General features: G+C 34.1%; 3 protein-coding genes across 4 annotated transcripts; 2 read left to right on the top strand and 1 right to left on the bottom strand.

Moving 5' to 3' along the window:
• Positions 1-2,996: 2,996 nt before the first annotated feature.
• Positions 2,997-4,052, bottom strand: LOC112417436 (uncharacterized). Its single transcript, XM_039829184.1, has one exon. It carries the CDS (start codon positions 4,050-4,052, stop codon positions 2,997-2,999), a length of 1,056 nt encoding a protein of 351 aa, XP_039685118.1.
• Positions 4,053-4,302: 250 nt separating this feature from the next.
• LOC11433713 (uncharacterized) lies at positions 4,303-6,453 on the top strand. Its single transcript, XM_003629980.4, has 3 exons — positions 4,303-4,449; positions 4,890-5,096; positions 5,258-6,453. The coding sequence occupies exons 1-3, from the start codon at positions 4,369-4,371 to the stop codon at positions 6,239-6,241; spliced, it is 1,272 nt and encodes a 423-aa protein (XP_003630028.1). The 5' UTR covers positions 4,303-4,368; the 3' UTR covers positions 6,242-6,453.
• Positions 6,454-11,700: 5,247 nt separating this feature from the next.
• LOC120575829 (uncharacterized) lies at positions 11,701-14,332 on the top strand. Of its 2 annotated transcripts, XM_039829335.1 has the most exons (3): positions 11,701-12,015; positions 12,725-12,877; positions 13,133-14,332. In XM_039829335.1, the coding sequence occupies exons 1-3, from the start codon at positions 11,917-11,919 to the stop codon at positions 14,177-14,179; spliced, it is 1,299 nt and encodes a 432-aa protein (XP_039685269.1). In that variant the 5' UTR covers positions 11,701-11,916; the 3' UTR covers positions 14,180-14,332. The 2 variants fall into 2 exon arrangements, with proteins under 2 accessions (XP_039685269.1, XP_039685270.1); XM_039829336.1 differs by lacking the exon at positions 12,725-12,877 and having other exon boundaries at positions 11,709-12,015.
• Positions 14,333-14,732: the final 400 nt, after the last annotated feature.

Raw genomic sequence — 14,732 nt, 5'->3', positions numbered from 1 at the left:
GTCCCAATAATGTTTATGTCATCAACATAGACAGCAATTATAGCAAATTCATTTTCAGATCTTTTCATAAAAATACATGGACAAACAGAGTCATTTTTGTATCCCTCCTTTAGCAAATATTCACTAAGGCGATTATACCACATGCGTCCAGATTGTTTTAGCCCATAGAGAGACTTATTTAATTTTATGGAGTAGTCTTCCCTAGATCCTGAACTATTTGTATCAGGTAAGTTAAATCCTTCAGGGATCTTCATGTAGATGTCACTATCAAGTGAGCCATACAAGTAGGCAGTAACCACATCCATCATATGCAAATTTAGCCCTTCATAAGCTATAAGACTAATTAAGTATCTAAAAGTAGTTGCGTCAACTACAGGTGAATATGTCTCATTAAAGTCAATCCCAGGTCTTTGCGAAAATCCTTGAGCAACGAGTCTTGCTTTATATCTTGCAATTTCACCATTTTCATTACGTTTACGCACAAACACCCATTTATACCCAACTGGTTTCACTCCTTTAGGTGTTCGGACGACAGGTCCAAAGACTTTTCTCTTGTTGAGCGAGTATAATTCTGCTTTAATTGCATCTTTCCATTTTGGCCAATTCTCGCTTTGTTTACAATCTTTAATAGACCTTGGTTCATGATCCTCGTTATCATTCATTACATTTAGCGCTATATTATATGCAAAAATATCGTCAACGTTGACTTCATGTCGGTTCCATTGTATTCCATTAGTGACATAATTTATTGAGATCTCTTGATTTTCATGTATGTCAGGTACCTGATCAGCTTCTTCTGGAACTGAAATATTGATTATGTCAGAAGGGTCTGTTGAAGTTTCTATATCCTCATTTGGGCCGTCTTTTCTTTTAGCTCCTTTTCTTGCACGAGGATTTTTATCTTTGGAACCGATTGGTCTGCCACGCTTCATGCGTGGTTGAGACTCGTTTGCAATATGAGATAGTCCGACAGGAACATTCAATTTTATTGGAGCATTAGCAGCTGGTATGTATGATTTAGTCACACTTTTTGGATCAGTGAATGCATTTGGCAGTTGGTTTGCTAAACTTTGCAAATGAATTATCTTTTGAACTTCCAGTTCACATTGTTTAGTTCGAGGATCAAGATGAGACAATGAAGGTTCATTCCAACTGATCTCCTTTTTCAGCTGCATTTTCTCTCCCCCTAATGTTGGGAAATTTGATTCATCAAAGTGACAATCAGCAAATCGAGCTGTAAATAAATCTCCTGTCGTGGGTTCGAGATACTTTATAATAGATGGAGATTCATATCCAACATATATTCCCAACCTTCTTTGAGGACCCATCTTAGTGCGTTGTGGTGGAGAAATTGGAACATACACCGCACATCCAAATATTCGCAGATGGGAAATATTAGGTTCTTGACCAAAAACCAATTTCAAAGGGGAAGAGTCATGATAACTGGTTGGCCGGATGCGAATCAATGTTGCAGCATGCAGAATTGCATGTCCCCAAGTGGAAATTGGGAGTTTACATCTCATGAGAAGTGGTCTTGCAATTAACTGTATACGCTTAATAAATGATTCTGCAAGTCCATTTTGTGTATGAACATGTGCTACAGGATGTTCAATGTCAATTCCAATGGACATGCAATAATCATTGAATGTTTGAGATGAAAACTCAGCAGCATTATCAAGACGTATTTTCTTTACAGGATAATCAGGGAAGTGAGCTCTTATTCTAATTAATTGAGCTAGCAATCTCGCAAACGCCTGGTTGCGAGTTGACAATAAACAAACGTGTGACCATCTTGTTGATGCGTCGATTAAAACCATAAAATATCTAAATGGTCCGCACGGTGGGTGTATTGGCCCACAAATATCACCATGTATGCGTTCTAAAAAATTTAGAGATTCACTTCCAATTTTTGTTGGTGATGGTCGAGTTATTAACTTCCCTTGTGAACAAGAAGTGCATGAAAATTTATTAGATTGAAGAATCTCCCGGCTCTTCAATTGATGACCACATGAATGTTCAATTATTTTTCGCATCATTATAGATCCGGGATGGCCCAACCGTTCATGCCAAACCACAAAATTATCATGATTTGTAAACTTCTGGTTTACAATTACATTTGCTTCAATTGTACTAATGTAGGTGTAGTACAATCCAGAGGAAAAAGTAGGTAGTTTTTCCAATACACATTTTCTATCTAAGTCATGTTTTGTGATGCAAAGATATTCAACACTTACTTCGTTTCTTGTTTCGAGATGGTATCCGTTTAGGCGAATATCTTTGAAACTTAATAAATTTCTATGAGACTTAGGTGAGTACAACGCATTCTTAATATATAATTTTGTCCCTCCACATAATGATATATTAGCTCTTCCGGAGCCTTCAATTATCTTTATAGTACCAGATATGGTATTAACGGTTGATTCTCCTTTTAATAGGTAAGAAAAATATTTTTTATCTTTGAGAATTGTGTGGGTAGTTGCACTATCAGCGAGACACATTTCTCCATAGCTACTCATTCTATAAAAAAAAAGAATAAGAATGATAAGAAATTGTTTAAACGACGAGGAAATAACTTTTATTGTCAATAATATTGAGAAATTCAAAGACACACTTAACATGGAGAAATTCAAAACTTTCTAAAACATAAGACTTTATTACTATCATAAAAAAAAGGCTTAATTGCACTTTTGGACCCCTATCTTTCCAAAAGTTGCGGTTATGGACCCCTAACTAATTTAAATACAAAACAGCCCCCTATGTTTTGATTCTTTGGCAGTTTTGGACCCCCAGTCCATTGTTGACTCGGTCAACGCTGACGTGACACCCTAAGTGAGGTGCCACGTGTCAATTTTTATTTTATTTTTTTGCCTTGGGGGTCCAAAACTGCCAAAGAATCAAAACATAGGGGGCTGTTTTGTATTTAAATTAGTTAGGGGTCCATAACCGCAACTTTTGAAAAGATAGGGGTTCAAAAATGCAATTAAGCCTAAAAAAAACTACTTCTTCACGGTTCCATCTCCAATAAGGTGATCAATTTTTCCATTTGGATCTTCAAAGAAATCACCAATATCCAAAGGAGTAGTATCCAGGTCACCATAAATATCATAATCAGCATCATCACCATCATTATAAGCATAATGAGTTTCAACCTTTTTTCCTTTGTTTTTCAGTGATTGCTGATAAAGGTCAACCAAATGCTTTGGAGTACGACATGTACGAGACCAATGACCTTTGCCACCACATCGATAGCATATATTTTCATTTGTTTTGCTATTTTGTCCACCTTTTTCCTTTTCAATCTTTTCATTATTTTTCCACTTCTGGTGGAAAAATGGGGTTTTGAATTTTCCATTAGGATTGTGGGCATGACCACGACCACGACCATGACCACGACCACGACCACGACCGCGACCGCGACCACGAGCTTCTCCAAAATGGTTGTGTTGTGATGCATTCGCTTCAGGGAATGGAGCTACACCAGCAGGGCGAGCTTCATGATTTTTCATTAGAAGCTCATTGTTTTGTTCAGCAACCAAAAGACAAGAAATTAAATCAGAGTATTTTTGAAACCCCTTTTCACGGTATTGCTGCTGCAGGAGCATGTTGGATGCATGAAAGGTTGAAAATGTTTTTTCTAACAGATCTGCATCTGTTACCTTTTCACCACACAATTCTAATTGAGAAGTAATTTTGTATACTTCAGAATTATAGGCAGTTACAGATTTATAGTCCTGTAAGCGCAAATGCATCCAATCATACCTAGCTTTTGGGAGGATAATGACTTTCAAGTGCTCGTATCTATCTTTTAGTTTATTCCAGAGCACAAGTGGATCTTTCAGAGTGAGGTATTCATTCTTAAGTGCTTCATTAATATGGTGACGAAGGAATATCAATGCTTTTGCTTTTTGTTGTTCGGATGCCTTATTTCCTTCTTTTATGGCATCTGCATTTCCTTCAGCAGCTAAGTACATTTCAGCATCTACGGCCCAAGTCAAATAGTTGTGTCCAGAAATTTTTAGGGCCTCAAAATGAAGTTTTGACAGATTTGACATTCTTACTTTTCAGTGATTAGAGCGTGCTGATAACGTGTTATGAATATAAGTAAATAGAGACAGTAATAGAGAGAATGAGAAGAAGAGAGAAATATTCTTATTCACTGATGTGTGTATCAATGTTACAAATGAGCTCTATTTATAGGGAAATAGAGTAGCTAATGAACTAAGCCCAAAACCTAGTAGTATGGCCCACTAACACATTTGCTATTTGGACATCCAATATTAATATTTATAACACTTTTCATTATTTCTCTCTCTGCTAACAACAAACACAAACCTCTCTTCAACTTTTTCTGCATTCAACAACACAACCATGCCAAGGAGGACAGTAAGGAATCCGAAAAGGAAGAATAGGAGTATTTCACAGTCTGAGTCAACCAACCTTAACAACCAGGTTAACCTTTCATCCAAATGCTTCTTTTGTATTGTGTATCAGTTTTTAGCTTCTACATTATTAGTATGTATGTTTGGTATCAAATGAGATTAATCTTGTTCCATTATTTAATTTCTGTGGATATGATGATTTTAACTTATAGAAAAGTAGAAATTATTTATTTGTAGCAAGTGGAAAGTGTGAAACGAAAATTTCTTATTTTTATTATGCAAGATAAAGATAAAGGTGATAAATTCTATTTCATATACAACACTTTTGGTTGTTTATAACAAAGCAAAACCTCTTTATCAATGTATATGCTTAGTACTCAATATCCAAATATGTATTTTTCACTATTGTTAATGTCAGTAATACACAAAGAGGATGTATAATATAAATAATGTCTTTGTCTTGTTGGTTTAATAGTAATTTTTAACTTCTTGCCTTGTGTATATGTTCAGTCTGAGTCTTGGGATTGCCCTGTCTCTGCAAATACGAAAGTAAATCCGAATACTAGGATGATTTCCGATCGCCGCCACTCCTTGAGATCCTGCAGAAGGCTTATAGAAGAAACTGGAACAGCATCCCTGCCAAGATCTTCAAGAGAAGGTTCTTCTGCCCCTGATGACAACCAACAGCCTAATCATCAAGCCGACACAATCAATTCTGTATGAAATAACATCTATTTTAAAGTTTTTTAATGCAATTTTCTGCCAACATTCATCAACATCTGAGTTCTAGTTTTCTACCATTGAATTGAAGAGAGTAACTATACATGTAAATAGAATTTTTAATTGTTAATTTCTATCTGTTTTGTGATTTGGTGCAGGCATATCAAGTTCCAGAAGAAGGGTTTGATCAAGTAGAATCCCCATCAAGATACCTAGTATCAGTTCTTCATCCTGTCATAGTGGAACCAGAGTTGGAAAATGAAGATGCTGAAGATGTTGAAAATTCAATAGTAGGTACACCAAAGGTGGGGGTATTAGGTGAGGCTGAAATTTCATTGTCCAGTCATTCAAATCAAATAGCTGAACAAAATACATTTGAAGCAGAAAGTGTACCTCTTGAGCAGGAGCCATTGGCAGGGGAAATTCAAGCCTCACATAGGTTTGAGGAAGCAACAAATCGGAAGTGTATTTCAAGGGAAGGATGTTCGTCCCCATCTTTTAGTCTAAAACTAACTGAAATGGTGGAAATGTGGGGACAGCAAGCTGATGATGGAATCGATTCCGAAATGAGAAGCCGGCCTGAGGAAACGATTAATGGATATCAAGTGAAGCAGGAATTCATGCCCATATTAGCAAAAATAATCAGCAAGCACGGAGATATTGCTAATAATTGTTTGACAAAGTCAGTGAAAGGCCGTTCAGCGTTGTTGGAGATAATTTGTGGAATCATATCCGAGTTCGAAGACAACAATCTTAGCAATATCAATGGATGTGTCTTGGAAGACAGGATTCGTTTTGTTGGTGGAATAAAAGATATGAAAGTGGAGGTGGATTGGCTTCACATGAGGCTAATTGAGGTACGTGAGGCAAGGGATATTCTTAAGAAATCTGCAGTGCTGAAAGAGAAAACAGAGAGTAATAGGAAGCTCATTGAAGAGTCTGAGAATGCATTGGAAAAATGTGAAGCACAAAAGAAAAAAGTGTCCGAAATGTTGGAAGCAATATGTGCTGAAGAAACTGCTTGCAAAGAGAGATTGGCTAGAGCGAAGGATGAGTCTACCGCGATATCTATAACAGTTGGGTATGCCAAATCTAAAGTTAAGTGCTTTCTGAAATGCTCAGTGGTTGATGGTTTGATTTAGCGATGCAATTTCATCTTCATGTTTTCTTCATGGTAGTGGTTTTAGGACTCGCTTAATGCATTGTAACTATTTTGATTTGAAGTCACTGTTTCCTAACTCATGCAGCACTTGAAAAATTACGCATTGAATTTGGTTGGAAGTGTAAGATTATAGCCAAGTATTTATGCATAGTGATTTGAATTTCCATATGAATGGCCTTATAGATTTGTTTATTTGATGACCTGGTTGATCATTAAAAATGTTTGCATGAGATGAGTGCTATATTTATTTTAAAATAAATTAACCATCATGTTATAGGAAACCCATTCTTTCTCTATGGTGTGAGGGAAAATTAAAGTTTCTTCAGAACACTAGTGAGGTTCTAGAAGTAGCTGTGTTGTTATGCTTTGTTGGGCTGATAAAGTATAACAAAAACAGATTCTACTCACCATCTGGTTGGACATCTGTTTGAAAATGTATTGGAAATTGATTATTCTCTTGCTAGTAGAGATGCTATAAAAAAATCTGTCGTTTATTTAATAGAGTATATTGCTTAGTTCTCAATAAGAAGTGGAAATAATCCTAACTCAAAATAAATCATGATTTATTAGGTGTCATCTATATCTTTTTGGTTCATAACCATGATGCTATATGCATATATCTACATACCCTGGAGAGAACTAATGGCATTACACAGTTTTCTTTGTGATAGAAGAGCATAATCTTGGACTGCACATTTGCAAGTCCTCCATTGATTATGCTTTAGGAACTGTTCACAGGAAAAGTAACATAACTTTTGCATGTCTACAAGAGCTGGTTCTATATACAGAAACCCTTTAGCACAGTTAAGATAAAGTAAAAGCCACACATTAATTAAGCATATAAGAAGCTACATAGTCAGTTAGTTGAGATTTCTATCTTTCAGACCAAGGTTGTTAAGCTGTTCAGTTAACTTTTAAACTCTGACGAGTTTGCAATTCTAGGTCGTGAAAACAAATTAACCTGCTTGTAAACTCTCTTGTTATAAACTCTTATGAGATCAAGTAAAACCCGATAAAATTAATTAACTCTCGATTTTACAACTAGTTTAGTTGTAAGTGCGGTAGACTTGGAAGAAGTAGAGTGCGCCAAAGATGTGGTGGAATCTGATAATTCCCTCTAAATTGTTTGTGTTAGTTTGGCAGCTTTTCCATAATAGGCTTCCTTCTAAGGAAAATCTTAGCAAAAGAGAGGTTTATTTGAGAACATCTGTTCTCTGTGTGGGTGGGTACAGTAAGATTGAAACCGTAAACCATATATTTTTCAGCTGTCCTATTTTATCTGTAATTTAGAGGGAGACCGTGAAATGGCTTGGTATCCCGGTTGCTTTTGTGGAAGGTGGGTATGCTCGTCTTAAGCTTTTTTTTAAAGGGCTTGTGTCTGGTAATAGGAAGATTAGGGAGAGCCTCGGTGTAATTTGGTTCTCAAACATCTCTACAATTTGGAAGGTTAAAACGATATGATTTTCAATCAAGTCGGTTTTAATTGGGAAAAGGTAGAGGAGGAGACAAAGATTTTATCGTGGAGTATTCTTAGATCAAGGACTAAAGTATTTAGTTACTCTTTAAGGGAGTGGCCGTTGAATCTTTTAGTTTGTTGGGGAGCGGTTAATAGTGTTTAGGTACTGGGCTGTTACTTTTGTCATATCATTATTTGGCTTCAGTTTTTCATCTGTCAGTGCAGTATCCTGATCTTGTGCAGAGGCCGGTGCTTCCAATTATGTCCGTCTGTGGATCAGGATCCGTTTTTGTTTGATAAGACATCGGAGTCTGGTTCTGTTATTGTGCAGCATTCATTTTTCTCCTCGGTGTATCGGCTGCGTTTTGAGGCTTTGGTGATACTCAGAAAATTCAAAAGATCCATAGTAGCTGTGTTTACACAACATGATAATAGTTGTAGTATGATTGCATTTGCAGGGTTGTTTCTACCTGTGTTCAAGTTATCTGTTAATCTGCGGTGTACTGATTTGGAAGAATTTTCAGTTTCTTAGTTTTGTGTATTGGGGCTGCTCTATTGTTTTGTTTATAACATCAATTAGTTGAAGGGTTGCCTTTGAGGTTTTGGGGTGATATGAAGGTGTTGTTTAAAAACTAAATATAAAAACATATGTATGCATAAATGTGCACATATGTATCAACCTTGATTTACATTAGACATGTATCATGTCTTTTCAGTATTGAAGGATATGTGAATGCAGGTAACAAGGTAAGTTTTACAAGACCAAAATATGCAAGTTGTGTTTTCGACAGGATATAACAAGATTACAATAACCAATGCTCACCATATCGTCTGTGTTTTGTTACAACAGCCAAGTAGATAACTAGCAAGCATAAGATAAAAACTCTTCACCTACAATGCCCAAAATGAGAAGACTAAGATATCTATCTGTTGAAGAAACTTTAACAAAGTAAACAATGAATTTAATTATGAGTTTATGGAATAAAACTTGTCCAATGTGGAGCTTCAGCTTCTACAATATAGTTGTTTTCCATAGGATGATGGTTGCTACATAGAAACACTATTTTCTTATAAAAAGAAAACTTGACATTTGACACCGATTTCCCTTAATCACTAGTGTGAAATGTTAAAATTATAACGTAACCACATATAACTTTTTAAATTATAACATTCAACTTGGTTTTGAGAGAAATAGGTTTACATAAGCAAGAAACGGAGGTTAAATCCCACTTGTCCAGATAAACAACAAGAAACAGAGTTTTACAATAGATGGTAGAGTGATACATTAATTCTTGTGTGAGTTTAATAGAAGACATTGTATAATATATAGAGTAGTTGAGTTTAACTCGATGTCTCCTTTATTAACGAATTTTTAGTCATTAGACCACTCGATATAAAAAAAATAATACATTCTAAACAAACCAAAAAAAAGAAAAAGAGTAATCCATTCTGATCTTCTATATATAAATTGAGATTTCTTTTCTTTATTAAAAATAGCATTTTTTTTATAGGGTGGACAAAAGGAACCAAAAATCAAACCGAACCGTTGAACCAACCTGAATTAAAATTAACGAACCATTTTAGTGGTTCGTGAACCAGACCAATAATTTAATAATGGTTATTGAACCATACTTAACCACTTTAAACCAAACAAAACTCTTTTGAACTGAACCAAAACATTAGCAAAACACAAACTTCATAATGAAGTTTTATTTTCCCTTTCATCATGCATTATCATCAGAAATCGTTGGTGTTGTTGTTGATATTCCTAAAATGCGACACTTAAAACCACAAAAAATTAATGACGAGTGTGATTTAATTCTTAAAAAAGCTTAATACATTTGGTCATAGTTGAAATATAATTAATAAAAAGACTAGATACCTTTTTGAGAGGATAAAAATTCTTAATACATGTAGCATAATTTTAATTTATGAAAAACGAAGAAAGAAACAATTTGGTTTGCAAAAGGATAAAAAAAAAAATACATTTTGATTCAAAATATTGATTTAAACTTGATTCGGTACAGTTCGTAAACTAAAACAACCGTCAATCGAACTATAACTTTGTTCGATTTGGTTCCTCGCAAACCTCAAACGGTGCAATTCAGTTTGGTTTTTTGAACCATTGAAGCGGTTTGGTTCACCCCTACTTGTGATTGTCGTAAAGTGACTTTTAGTATTACCATAAAATAAAATAAAAAACTTGTTTTATGTCTAAATTAGATATTTGGTCTCTTAACTTATTAATGATTTTCATTTTTAATCCCCTAATTAATTTTTGGTCTCTTAACTTATTTATGTCTAATTAATTGTTGTCAAGAGACCAAAAAATGCATTGCACCAATTTCATTCCTATCCTCTTGCCTTTTTTTTTAAGAAAATATTTTCTACACTTATCTTTATCCTTATTTATTAATTTTGTTACGTCTGCAACAATTTAACCTAATTTTTTTCCGCTCATTTGCTTTATTCGGTTTTCAATTGTTTAACCTAACAAATTCCATCTAAAAAAATGCATTGCACCAATTTCATTCCTATCCTCTTGCCTTTTTTTTTTTAAGAAAATATTTTCTACACTTATCCTTATCGTTATTTTTTAATTTTGTTACGTCTGCAGCAATTTAACCTAATTTTTTTTCCGCTCATTTGCTTTATTAGGTTTGCAATTATTTAACCTAATAAATTCTATCTAAAAAAAAATCCTTTGCACCAATTTCATTCCTATCCTCTTGCCTTTTTTTTTGAAGAAAATATTTTTTTTTCTTGAAGAAATTATTTTCTACACTTATCCTTATTTATTAATTTTGTTACGTCTGCAGCAATTTAACCTAATTTTTCCGCTCATTTTCTTTATTAATTTATTAGGTTTGCAATTATTTAACCTAACAAATTCCATCTAAAAAAATGCATCGCACCAATTTCATTCCTATTCTCTTGCCTTTTTTTTTTGAAGAAAATATTTTCTACACTTATCCTTATTTATTAATTTTGTTACGTCTGCAGCAATTTAACCTAATTTTTTTCCGTTATTTATTAATTTTGTTACCTCTGCAGCAATTTAACCTAATTTTCCTGCTCATTTGCTTTATTAAATATAAAATTATTTAACCTAACAAATTTCATCTAAAAAAATGCATGGCACCAATTTATTTCCTATCCTCTTGCCTTTTTTTTTTTTGAAGAAAATATTTTCTACACTTATTTGATGTTGCACATTTGTTCTAGAAACTATGAGCATATCAATGATCACGTTTGATGCCTTCTATGTTATACTTTTTGTTTGCTACCCTAATTTCCATGTAAACTTGGTTATATATACCTGAATTATTGATAGGATTACCGAATTTTCTTTTATAATATTTTCTGATTTTGTACATTTTATGAAGTGTTTTATTTTGTCTACTATGGATTATCATGTGTTATTTTTTCACCGTTACCTATTATATATTGCATTTTATTATTCGTATATCAATCCCTTTACAATAAACCCGATCGGAGCATGGGTCAAAAATCGAGTTGACTATTAAGTCTGACATTAATTAAAAAAGACAAATTAGTTAGTTCTTACAACAGAAAAATTCTTAAAAAATTTCTTCATCAATCATTCTTAGAAAATTAGTATGTCAATTCCTTTACGATGAACCAAAAGAAATTCGTCTATTGTAAAAGAAGAAAAATAACAAGAACGGTTGACTGCTCCAAAAAACACAAGAATTAATGTTATGAGCTCTAATGAGTAGGTGACCCAATGTATTTCCATAACTTTGGTATGTTCACAAGTATTTGAACGCATGATTTTGGTACACACACACAATTAAAAGCATAAAGGAAGTAAAGAAATACACTTAAATAAAAGATCATACACAATTAATGATGTATAAATAAAAAAGTAGCAAATGAATCACTTACTTTGGATATGTAGTAGAGTTTGCATGTGACTCTCCCCTGCTTTTTTCTTCATTTGGTATTAAGCTATACAACCCTAGCAGTGTAAGAATCGCTTATTTTGGGTATATTGTTACATCAAAGGTCTCCTACACTCCTTTATCATATTACCAACACTATTTTGTCCCATTACAATTAACCCTCAACAACCATTTTCTTAACATTGAAAACATTAGTAACAACGTTGTAGTGAGAAACACAAACACACAAAAAACCTCTCATTTTCTGAGCACTGCAACTGGAAGAATACAATCATGCAACCAAGGAGGATAAAGAGACAAAGGAAGAACAAAAAGGATGAAGATGTCAACATTTCTAACTCAGATTCAACCACAAACAACAATAACAACATGGTGATGCTTTCATTAACTTTCTCTTCTTTTAGCTTCTAAACTATTATGCATGATGTGAAATTAGATTAAATCTTGCATCACTGTTTGTGTTCATGTGTTGATTTTAAGTTATAAAAAAAGTAGGAATTGTTTAAAGGAGGCATTTTTATTGATATGAGATTGAATAAAAACATGAACTTGGAAGTTGGAACCAAAATCAATTTCTCTAGAAAAAGATTACTTTTTTTGTTCATCTAGTTGATTTTTGTTCATTACACATGAAAATTAATTTTTTTTTCATCGGTGTGTTTCATTCTCATTATCTTCTTACTTTTACTAACAGCATGTAGAAAGTGTGAAAGGAAAATTTCTTCAATATTATACAACAAACCATATTAACATTTAATAAAACACTTTTGGTTGTTTATAGCAAAGCAAAACCTCTTCATCAATGCATATGCTGTACTGAATATCCAATATATTTTTTCACTATTGTGAATGTTTATAATATACAAAGAGGAACCCACTTGGGTTGGCATCGTCATGTTGGCTTGGGACTCCTATCGATGTCTCAGGTTCAATCCTCCTCGGTGCCAAAAAAAATGTAATATACAAAGAGGATGTAAAATGAGATGTTTCTTGGGGTTTTCTATTTTTTTTTTTTTTTCTCTATTTATGTCTTGTTGGTTTGATCCTAACTTTCAACTTGTTGCTTTGTGTATATGTTCAGTCCGAGTCTTGGGAAGGCCCGAGAAGGCAATTAAATCCGAATCCCCGTCGAAGCTTGAGATACTCGAGAAGACTTCTTGAAATGGGAGCAACCTCACAACCTAAAATATCAACAGGATATTCTTCTACCTCTGATGACATCCAAATTCTTGATGTACCAGCCACCACTGTCAATTCTGCATAAAATAAATACATTTCATTTGCACACATATATGCATATATATATATATATATATATATATATATATATATTCCTAATAACATCTATTTTATCTTAAATTTTTTAGTTCAATTTTCTGCCAACATTCATCAGCATCTATTACTTCTACATTTCTACTATCAAAGAAATCATCTATATATAACTGGAGTTTTTAATTGCTAATTGTATATGTTATGAGATTTGGTGTAGGCAAATCAAGTTCCAGAAGAAGGTTCTGATCAAGTAGAATCCATGTCAAGATACCTAGTACAAGTTGTTTATCCTCTCACAATGGAACCAGAGTTGGAGCATAAAGAGGCTGAAAATGTTGAAAATTCAACAGGAGGTATACCTGAGAATATGGGAGAATTAGGTGAGGCTGAAATGTCATTCTCCCATAATTCAAATAAAATGGCTGGACAGATTGCATTAGAAGAAAAGGTCCCTCTTGAAAAGGAGTCTTTGTCAGGGAAAATTCAAGCCTCAAATAGGTTTGAGGAAAATGCCCCTCTTGAAAAGCAGTCTTTGTCAGGGGAAATTCAAGCCTCAAATAGGTTTGAGGAAGTGACAAATATGAAGTCTATTTCAAGGGCTGGATGTCTATCCCCATCTTTTAGCCTCAAACTAACTGAAGTGGTTGACATGGTCAGAAATGAAGATGGTGATGAGGTTGATTCAAATGTACGAAGCCGGCCTGAGGATACGATTAATGGATACCAAGTGAAACCGGAATTTATGCCGATGTTAAGAAAAATTATCGGTAAGCATGGAGATATTGCTAAGAATTGCTTGGCAAAGTCTGTAAAATTCCGTTCGGTGTTGTTGGAGATGATCTGTGGAATTATATCAGATTTGGACGAAAAGAATGTTAAAAACACCAGAGAAGAAGTCCTGAAAACCAAGATTGATCAGGTTGATGAAATAAAAAGCATGAAAGTGGAGGTTGAATGGCTTCGCACAAGGCTAGTTGAGGCACTTGACGCAAGGGAGATTATGAAGAAGTTTGTTATGCTAAAAGAGAAAACAGACGATAACAGGAAGCTCATTGAAGACGTTGAAAGTGAATTGAAAGAATGTGAAGAAGAGAAGAAGGAAGCATCAGAGAGGTTGAGAGAAATATGTGATAAAGAGACTGCTTGCAAACAGAGATTGGCCATAGCGAAGGAAGAGTCTGCCACAATATCTACAACAGTTGGGTATGCTAAATCTAAAGTCAAACGCTTTCTGAAATGCTCAGTGGTAGATGGTTTGTTTTAGGATTGCTTGTTGCATTTATAACTTTTTTCATTTAAGACTATGTTGTCTCCCAAGTCATGCATGACTTAACCAATTACTCATTGAATTTGGTTACACGTATTATGCACGGTGATTTGAATTTCCATATGAATGTGGCTGAGTGATGTTTAAAAATGCTTGCATGAGATAAGTGGTATATTTATTTAAAACAAATTAACAATCATGTTTTTGGAGTCCCACGCTTCCTCTTATAAGGTATAAGGGAAGATTGAATTTCTGCTGAACATAGTAAAAACACCCCAGGTGAGCATTGAGTCAGGTTCTTGAAGTAGTTGTGTTGTTATGCTTTGTTGCTCTTGAAGTAGTTGTGCTTTTAATCACCATCTGGTTGGTTGAACATCTGTTAGAAAATTTGTAGGAAATTGATTATTCTCTTCCTACTATAGATGCTATAAAAAAAAAATCTGCTGTTTATTCCATAGAACATGTTGCTTACTTCTGAATAAGAAGTGAAAATTTTCTTAACTCAAAGTATAGCATGATTTATTAATTAGTGTCATCTATATGTTTTTGG

The sequence above is a fragment of the Medicago truncatula genome, chromosome 8, assembly GCF_003473485.1.
Source record: "Medicago truncatula cultivar Jemalong A17 chromosome 8, MtrunA17r5.0-ANR, whole genome shotgun sequence".
Classification (NCBI taxonomy): Eukaryota; Viridiplantae; Streptophyta; class Magnoliopsida; order Fabales; family Fabaceae; genus Medicago; species Medicago truncatula.
This window is presented reverse-complemented; position numbering and strand designations above follow the sequence as displayed.